This window comes from Haliotis rufescens, unplaced genomic scaffold (assembly GCF_023055435.1).
Source record: "Haliotis rufescens isolate VD_foot unplaced genomic scaffold, xgHalRufe1.0.p SCAF_26, whole genome shotgun sequence".
NCBI classification, from domain to species: domain Eukaryota; kingdom Metazoa; phylum Mollusca; class Gastropoda; order Lepetellida; family Haliotidae; genus Haliotis; species Haliotis rufescens.
In genome coordinates this window covers 1,523,855-1,534,278 of record NW_025963957.1, presented here as the reverse complement: position 1 = coordinate 1,534,278, position 10,424 = coordinate 1,523,855, and the positions used below count along the sequence as shown (strand labels likewise).

Genomic DNA, 10,424 nt, shown 5'->3' with positions numbered 1-10,424 from the left:
GCATGTTGTAACAATCATATTTGTATCCAGTCAGTTATGAACATGGAATGTAAACAAGTGATCATTAACTACACCAATTGTATGTCGGAACATGCATCTGTTCAAACAACAGTTGTGCATTTCCTCATGTATGTTTTATCTGTTGAACAACTATTTGTACAGTTAATCTTATTTGTTCCTCGATTTTGAAAAGGAAGGTGAAACACGCATTTTAAGATTTTGATATTTAAACCTAATCACGGAAGTTAATACTGAGGAAGCTTTTGGTTTCAGTCATGTTTGCGGAGTACACTGCGACACAGTTTGAAGGACACAGTACACTCATGCCATGTAGAACACACTGGTACAGTTTGGGTATAAACCATTTGGCAAGTGCAGAAGTGGATAATGTGAGTCCATATCTGATTTTTCCCTCAACACTGTTATTACCTTTGTGATTACTTTTACTGGCTTCAGATTGGTCTTTTCCATACATCTATTCAGCGGTTGCATACATGCATATAGGTACAGTTCATTATAGCCTAGATATGTATTTGGGTGAGATAGATGAAAATGAATGATGACAGTTGATTATAGTCTTGATAGGTTCATGGTTACATACATACATATGAGTGGCCACAGTTTATTAAGTCTAGGTATGTTCATGGATGAGACACATGTTTATGAGTGACAACAGTTTATTACAGTCTCGATATGTTCTTGGGTGAGATAGATGCATATGAGTGACCACAGTTTATTATAGTCTAGGTATGTTCATGGATGAGAAACATGTATATGAGTGACAACAGTTTATTACAGTCTAGATATGTTCATGGGTGAGATACATGTATATGAGTGATCACAGTTTATTACAGTCTAGATATGTTCATGGGTGAGATAGATGCATATGAGTGACCACAGTTTATTATAGTCTAGGTATGTTCATGGATGAGATACATGAATATGAGTGACAACAGTTTATTATAGTCTAGGTATGTTCATTGATGAGACACATGTTTATGAGTGACAACAGATTATTACAGTCTAGATATGTTCATGGGCGAGATAGATGTAAAGAGTGATCACAGTTTATAACAGTCTCGATATGTTCATGGGTGAGATACATGTATATGAGTGACCCCAGTTTATTATAGTCTAGATATGTTCATGGGTGAGATAGATGCATATGAGTGGCCACAGTTTATTAAGTCTAGGTATGTTCATGGATGAGAAACATGTATTTTAGTGATCACAGTTTATAACAGTCTCGATATTTTCTTGGGTGAGATAGATGCATATGAGTGACCACAGTTTATTATAGTCTAGGTATGTTCATGGATGAGAAACATGTATATGAGTGATCACAGTTTATAACAGTCTCGATATGTTCTTGGGTGAGATAGATGCATATGAGTGACCACAGTTTGTTATAGTCTAGATATGTTCATGGGTGAGATACATGTTTATGAGTGACAACAGTTTATTATAGTCTAGGTTTGATTTTTTGAAAATATTTAAAAGAAAAACGTTTTTCATGAGAAGGAATCTGCATGTAACATTTCTGTCAAGCAATATCAGAGAAGATATGTGTAAGCATGGTCAACTGTCTTTCCACTGCAAAGGTCAAAGTCGGGTTTCTGGGGGTCACAGGGTCACGTACCTTATTTCCCCCAGAAATAGACCCCGCGTTAAGGTGGATGTAAATCCCCAGCTCTTGCCTCAATGGCCTAAGCAATGTCTGTTTTTGCTTTGACAAGCGAAGGGGTAATTGACGTACTTGTCAATTTGTCCAAAACGCTGCCTCGAGGTCCGTGGTCAGTTAGGGTCGCCTGAACCTGGTCCGTTACTTTCTTGTCACAAGGTGTAGGACCATTTCGAATGGAAGTTTGGTTTCCATGGCAACCATGTGCTAAAGCCTTTTTTTGCGCTTACTTTTATTTTTATTGCCCATGTCCGCATTTTTGATTTTGTGAAACTGTTATGCTGCAAATGTCGACTCAAGGTCAAAATACCCCTGGAACGAAAGTATATGCTAGTCCAGACTAGTAAACACATTGTACACAAAAGTTTGATATATTTAAATCGCTGGATTGTCTCATCGAGACCCGATTATTTACATACGGCCTTCAGACAGCTGGAATATTTCTCATTGCGACGTTAAACAAGAACAAACAGCAAATGCTGAAACGACCTATTGATGTGTCGCATCAACACCAAATTAACACCTTATCGAAGTCCAGTGAGCAAAGTTTAGTCAGTTCTGTTTGTTAGTGACCCGTGAAGATTCCGGGGTAGAATAGGTCTTCTTTGGTTAGTTGCTGAACGCCGCCCGGGAACGATGTCACAACCAACACAAGTTAAATTTTACATACAATATGTGACAATACTAAAACCATGTTACTGTTCTTTGTCGTCGCTTTACAGTAAAAGGATAATGGAACCAAGTAAACAAACCAGTGATTGAATTATGAGCAGAGACCCACGACACAAGGGTACGGTGGCACATGATCTGCTTGGTGACAGCTGTGACCACTTGATTCCCAATATAACTGTATCTGACAGAAATGTACAGCGGTCAGTTTTTAAGACATGGAGAGCGAAGAGTTTTTTCGTAAAAACTAAAACTAAGTGTGAATATTTTAAGTGTTTTGTTTATAAATGAAAACAAAGTCAAATTATGTTTTAAAGTATCTTTGCTAAGAAACCGCAAGTATAGAAATTTAGAAACATTGATGTATGTTTCGCATCAGATATATACATGCCAATAAAATAACAACATTGAAAGAAAATCAAAAATGATATAAACTCAAACTTTAATATATTTAATTATCTTCTTCTGACAAACTACAAGACCAGGGGATCGGAAACTGTATCAAGTCGTGTTGGACGATAATATGAAATGGATCATATGTTTAAAATATGAAAACCCAACATAATTATATTGAAATCATTTAGAATTCTCAGAAATTGATATATCCAGATAGCTGATATTTTGGTAGGATGTGCTGTTGCAGTGGAATTTGATTCAGATTTCTGATGAAAATTTAGATTAAGAATGAAGCATTTATTCATAAAATTGAAACCAAATATGTCGGGCTCCAATGACATCCATTCTCACTGCTTTATCAAGGTTGCGATAGGTGCCCATTCGCATGTTCTACATCCTTTTAGCTCGTTATATAATATATATATAAACATACATACATACAAAGTTAATTGAAATTCCCGTTTTATTGATTTAATTGTCACTCTCGCTTTAACAGAAAAAAACCCATGCACTGACATTAATGGAATAAAAAAGTAAATGAGAATGCTTTAAGTGACAAGGCATTAGATGATGCTTTATTATTGATTGACAAATATCTCTTGGAAAAGATTTCTATCACCAACTGCCGAGTTCATGCGATCTGTCGTTTCGTTATTGTTAGTAGTCTCCTTTTCCTCACATTTCTTTTTAAAATCTCGTTTGGCCTCTAAATAACTTCCAGGTTTGTTTTCCTTTTTTTTTTATGTTCGAAGAATATGTAATCGATGAATATTTATGTGCGCACCAATGATCTGAAATATAGTAGACAGTTTGTCGGCAGCCTCGTTTACATTTACGAGAAAATCAAGAAAGCTGTTAATGATTGCTTTTGCTGCGGGAGAAGAGATATTGTCTATATTGAACTTATATCATCCTCAGACCACACATTTCTGAGAACTTTCATTGTAATTAATGTTTCCTGGTCACTCGGTGACGGCGGCTGACTAATAGAATGTAACAATTGACAGGAAACGGGCACGTTGTCAGACTGCGTTCTGCTGTGTACATATAAATCTTTGATAGCATTACAATTGTTTCCAGATACAAGAAAATAGTCTTTCAAACTAGTCCCATATGGGCTTATGTACGTAAAACAGCCTTCCAAGACACCCGGTTTCTTTCCATTCACAATATGATTTCCCACTGTTTACATATATTTAATAATGACAAACCAAACTTATTTATTTTCTCATCTTGTGATTTCCGTCCTTCACAGAACATATCTGTTTCATACATCTCTCCTAGATCCAGCAATTCAACATCACTTTCATTCTCTAAAATGAAATCATCCTGGGATGCAGTTCGTGAACTAAGGACCCATATAGAACCATGTCAATGTCTGTGCCATACAAGCTATCGCAGTCTCCAGTTGATCAATTCCGTCGTCTCCCGCCAGATCGCGGTATAGCGGGGACCCTTCCGGAAGCACATACAGTCCACCCAAACTGTCAGGTTTCACATCAGACTCAAGCCTCACAAACACACAGTTATCCCAGTTAATGTGGATTCTTGTCATGTACTGGACATAGGTCTTGCGCACATACAGAGCGATTCCCCCCGAACAACGACCAAAGAACATTCCCGTTTTGCTGGAAAAGCATAACATGTATAATCTTTAAATAAATATTTTATTTTGTCAATATCTTGTTGCATTGTTTCAGCAAGAAGGAAAATATTATATTGCGAGCAGTCCGTTAATGTTCAAAGAACAGATTAATAATAAGCTTAAATTAGAATCTAACTTCCCTTTAAGGTCATGTTGGTCACTGCCGAGTCCAAGCTGTCACACTGCCCGTCACGTGGCGACGTTGACCGGGTGTCCCGCTCCGCCGTGTGATCCCCCTCACCTGTGGGAGGATACCCCGGAACACTACGCCGGTTTCCATCCTTAAAACAGCTAAAACATAAGCTTTGTCGGAAATAACAAGTTTACCGTATGATAAATACGCTTTCATTCCTTCTGATCTTGCATCTACGAGAAACGAGATGAGTCCTTTCCTGATATTCCTACATCATTTGTGAGTTACTTGTGTCCTTTGGACAGGAGCCGTGTTATCTGATGAACTTTCAAATCTCCTCCTGCTTAATGTTGTTTGTTGACGGAGATGGCGATGACTATCGATAAAGTTTTTTTAAACAATATGTTGTCACGAATAACGTTGGTTTTACTTAAGAGTAAAATAAACGTTATCATTTGTGTGCAAAAGATATTCCTTTCTTAAGTGTTGTCATCTCATCATCGAACACCTCCGTGGTCTAGTGGTAGAGCGGAGAGCGTAAGGTCTGGGGTACAATCCCCGGACGCGTCATACCAAAAGACGTTAAAAGATGGTACTTGTTGTTACGCTGTCTGGTGCTCGGCATTGGGGGGCTAAAACAAGGACTCGGCTCGGAGTCCGTATACCGTGTCTGAGTGGCGTATTCTTGTTTAACTGCGGCATGGTATCTCAGTTTGCTAGCACTATAAATCGGCATCAGTCCGGACTAGTAGCCACACACACACACATATGCATGTGCATGCACGTCGCTATATAAGAGCAATAATCTTGGACGCGACGTTAAACCCCATTCCACCTCACCTCACCACATCTCATCATCGAACCCGTCAGTTTTAAGGACGTCAAAATCGTCGCCAAAAACATCCAATATGAAACGTACGTACTTCCCCTATTCGGCACGCCGGTACCTCACATAATTAATGCGGTAATACTTTTATGGATCGATATTTATTCATACACACGGTTTTTGGGTGAAAAGGTATAATATTTAAAAGAGGTTTCAGTAGGAAAGAGGATATCTCTTTTTAAACTGTGCGTGCGTGCGTGCGTGCGTGTGCGAGAGCCCTTCAATGCCGAGCGCCAGGCAGGGACACAACGAATACCATCTTTTAACATTTTTTGGTATGACTTTTTTGAATGAATATCAAGTAATACGCTGTTTCTTTAGGGCATCTGCTGCACTCAACCTTAGCTATTGTTGACGATGTTACTAAAACAAAATATCCTTTTTCCAGGAGAGGAATGTTTGTTGCAATGACAATGGTTAAAGATAATTTCACTGATATCATAAGACCTCTCACATCAAAACGTAGAATTACTATGAATGTACCCAGAGAGCAACAGTCTGACTTTACTGTGCACATGCGAGCACCCAAGGATATGATATTGCCATTATAAAAAACGGATGAAAGCGACAAACATGTTTGCTAAGGGACAATGTCAATAATTGGAGTAGATACACTGTATATTTGTCTGCAAATTATAATTTTCAGACAAATTTGTGATGTTTTCAAGTTTGACTATTAGGATTGGGATTTTTTGTTTTGATTTATCAGATTATAAAAAATCTATTTTCTTAAAAGCAGAGTGCATCAATCCCTGTATAACTATCAAAGGATGGAAGTCTTAGATGCTTTCATTATAACCGTTGATGATATGTCATTGAATCTTCTTTTCTTCTTTTCCAGTCATTATGGCAGCGGTTATCGGAATTCTCATAATGGTTGCAGTAAGGATCTCAAAGGTCAATACTCACGTCTGTACTTTCCATGACCAATATGGCGGGCTGTTTGTTGACTGTAGAGGGAGACAACTCCTGCATGTTCCTGACGACCTTCCACGGAACACTACCTCTCTTGACATCAGTGAGAATCAGATTACAGTTGTTAGAAATATGACATTTCAAAACTTTAGCTGTCTTAAGTACATAAACCTGAACAATAACTCACTTATCACTATGGAGCGTGATGCCTTCTTTGGCGTATACAGTCTAACCACTCTCCTTCTCGCAAGTAACACACTCTCACACAACAACTCCTTACCCGAAGGACTTTTCCGTGACCTTGGAAATCTGCACACACTCAATCTTGAGAAAAACAAGATGAAAGCATATCCAGATTTGGTGTTAGCTCCCCTCACCAAGCTCCACAGCCTGTACATTGACCCCGTTCCAGATGCTGTCTTTGGGTCTGGATTCTCAAAACTGACAAATCTCAAAGTTCTCAAGATGGATGGTGGCCATTGTTCTTTAGAAAAAATAACAAATGAAACATTTCGACGTTTAAATGAAACAAAACTTGAGGTACTACTTCTTAATCATTGTCATCATTTAACATTTTGTGAGACCGGTGTTCTTGAGCCTTTGTCCTTCCTAAAACATCTGGAACTAACTAACAATGAAATTGGTATCCAAAATGTTTTACATCTTCTTTATCCTCTCGTTGGAAGGAACATGACAAGAATATGGTTGAACAACACATATATAGCCCGTGCTCACTTCAAGGAAGATGTGGATGATCGTATCCTTACAGAATACAGCACACGCTTTTTGACTCAGATATGTGTTTCAGAGTTGTCCTTGAAAGGGAACCGGATATGTTTAATTGAAACAGGTTCTTTATACAAATCCCCCATTCGTGAATGTTTGGAAGTGGTCGATTTTTCAACAAACCGCCTGATTGGAGATGCATTGTTTGTGTTATTTTTTGCAGCGTTCTCAAGACTGAGACACCTTGACTTAAGTCATCAACATCATACATATGATAGAGTTGAGAGCATATGGGAAGAAGTAGAAGGGAGAAAAAAGGGGAACCTCACGCTGATGCTTGCTCCAAAACTTCAATATTACAATGCAACAAATACATTCATGTTGTCAGTAACATATGATGAAATCACATTTACAAACACCGAACATCTTGACACAGTGCTTTTTGGATACAACCAACAACATACTCTTGTTCGTATAAAAGGGTTAGAAAATGTGAGTCACGTTGACTTATCTGGAAACAAACTTGGCAATGTTACTGAAGAATTTTTTAAGTCATTTTCAAACGCCAGAATATTATCTTTGAAAAATTGTGGCTTACAATTTGCCAACGATGTGCTAAGAGCTCGAAATATATTTGGTGCTCTTAAATTAGTGGAATATTTGGATCTTTCGTTGAATGGCCTACAATTATTCCCATTCATCCTAGATCAAAATAGAATAATTCATCTTAATCTTTCGCAAAACAAATTTCATACCATTCCCATTGTGTCAACCACTTTTCCACGTCTCACGCTTCTGAACATGTCATATAATATGATAGGACATTTGGATAAGTATACACAATCTGACTTGGATTCTTCGGCTGAAAGAAACCGTCTGAAAGTCATTGTTAGAGGCAACATATTTTCTTGTGGCTGTGAAAATCTGGACTTTATCCTGTGGTTGATAGACTCACCAGTAATCTATGAGTCTGATAGGAATTTCCCTTGTATTCAGGACAATGGACAAATGACAAGAACTGTTGAGGTTGTCAGGAATTACATCAGTATCCACCGTCACTGTACTGGTATATGGATGTTCACTCTCACAGTCCCATGTTTGACTGTCTTCCTGACGTCTATTGTAACTATATACCTTATCTCCAAGAACCCCACTAGATTCAAGAACATACTCATGGGAACACTTGGGTTTGGCGTCCAGTATCTAACTGGAAAAGACTTTTCCTTCACACTCTACATCGGGTATTGTGAAGTGGACATTCCTTTTGTTTATCGGAAACTTCGGCCTGCATTAGAGCTATGTAATCACCCCGTGCGTCTCTTCTTAAAAGATCGTGAAGTACTTCCGGGTCATGACATTGCTGACGGAGTTATAGAAGGTATTAACAAAAGTTGGAAGACCGTTCTTGTTGTATCACATGATTTCCTTGAAGACCCCTCTGCCTGGTCACATTTCACTATCAATGCAGCAATATACTCCATGCATGCCCTCATTCCTAACCGGATATTGATCCTACTGGTGGGGGACATCCAAGCAGAGGACCTTCCTCAGTGTCTGTTAAACATGGTTGAAGAGAACTTCATTATACATGTGGACGAATACCCCCAAGAGACAGCGTTGTGGAAACATCTGAAACTGATAGCAAATTTGGAACAATAATCGCTGTATAATAGATGTGATAACCAATAACTAGATTTGTAAAATGAGGCAGTGATTCAATGCAAATGTGTTACTTTATATTGATCTCTGCATGTATTTTCTATAGTATGTAACATACCTGAAACGTCTCTTCCATTCGTTTGCTGTTGAGCAGGCCTTTCGTGAACCATTGCGAGGGAATAATTCTGAATATGAAAGCGACAAAACCTTTTCCATATTCATAAGAAATCTCAAAAAGCATAGCCTTTGCAACGATTCCGACCACAGCTTGAGCATGTGTTTATGCATCACTATCACAGGTTTTCGCGAAAAGTTGAGCATATCCTGCCCAACCTGTGGTAACTGTCACAAACACATGCAAGTCAAGTGTTCACCTGAAAAAAACATGGGAACATAAGTCAAAATAGGGAAATGCATCAGACATGATTTTTTTACTGATGCGTCAAATTTGGAAATGTCCTCAACATATCTACTATAAACCCTTTGAAAGCTATACTAAGGTAACATTAATTAAACAAGCTCTGAGAAAGAATTGTACGATACTGCTCGATTGTACCACACAAGTTGTGAAGCTGAAGGAGTAAAGAGAATGTTGACTATTGGAAATTTGAAGTCATCACTCATTTCATACAGTCTTGTTGAATAGTTTCTCACTCTGAATCTTTATGCACAGATCTAAATATGAAAGCGATGAGGCGGTCTCATTGTTCTTCTATATTTCTAGTTCAGGTGGGTTAATTAGTGGAAGTGAATGCAAATAATATGTATGCTGAACAAAGAACCAATGCAGTGTTTCACAAAATCCCTTGCAACCAATCCTGAAGTAAAACATATCAATGTCATATTACTTTGACCTGTAATTAATGAATTTTCACAAGTCCCTGCAAAATATGCATGTTGTTCGAGGCGATTAATTGGATCATGTTGTCACACCCGGTTGACTGAGTGTATATGTTATAGAAATATAGGAATAAAAGAACTTTTGCGCTTCAAGAATTAAAATGTTTTCACCAAGCCCACAACAGATACTTTTTATCATGCATATCCACTGAACCATTTTGTGAGTGTGTAAAACCTAAGATCAAACTATCATTATTATGCAAGCATTTAAGAGATTTATGGAAGAGATTAGTTTTGTCTCAATGATTCTGAGATCACCCCAGTAACGCAGAGGCTCAGCAGGTGATCACGATATGTAAATATTAAACGCCACAGAATAAGAATATCGCAATTATCAGCCGGAACAAATTCCATTGGACGTAAAAGGTGATTGGGTTGTGTGTGTGTGTGTGTGTGTGTGTGTGTGTGTGTGTGTGTGTGTGTGTGTGTGTGTGTGTGTTAGTCAACTCATTGGTTGACTGGTATGACGGTTGCAGTGTTCGCTCATCACACTGAAGGATGGGGTTCGATTCCTCACAGCGTCCATTTCTGGTGTCGCATGCTGAGATATGGCTGGCATACGGCTAAACATGAGCGTAAACAATAATCACTGACTCACACTGACCAGATTGTGGTCATCCCCATAAGGGCAGCAGCTAGATTGGAAAAGAGAATAGAAACAGATTGCACGAGTGTGTCTAAGCTCAGGGCAATATTGAACGACCGTTTCATCTACTTTCCGTCGAATATAATGATAATACCATCATTGTGTATCACAAGCTGACGAAACAATTTAAAACTCTACATGTACTCACCTTGACAATGAATGTATGCT

At 38.3% G+C, this 10,424-nt stretch overlaps 1 protein-coding gene across 1 annotated transcript; it reads left to right on the top strand.

Annotated features, from left to right (window-relative positions):
* Nucleotides 1-277: 277 nt before the first annotated feature.
* Nucleotides 278-9,684, top strand: LOC124141459 (toll-like receptor 4). Its single transcript, XM_046509485.2, has 2 exons — nt 278-389; nt 6,252-9,684. The coding sequence occupies exon 2, from the start codon at nt 6,257-6,259 to the stop codon at nt 8,708-8,710; it is 2,454 nt and encodes an 817-aa protein (XP_046365441.2). The 5' UTR covers nt 278-389; nt 6,252-6,256; the 3' UTR covers nt 8,711-9,684.
* The last annotated feature ends 740 nt before the right edge of the window (nt 9,685-10,424 follow it).

Excerpts from the sequence above, each read along its gene's own strand:
- LOC124141459 (XM_046509485.2), top strand. The coding sequence starts at position 6,257 with ATGGCAGCGGTTATCGGAATTCTCATAATGGTTGCAGTAAGGATCTCA.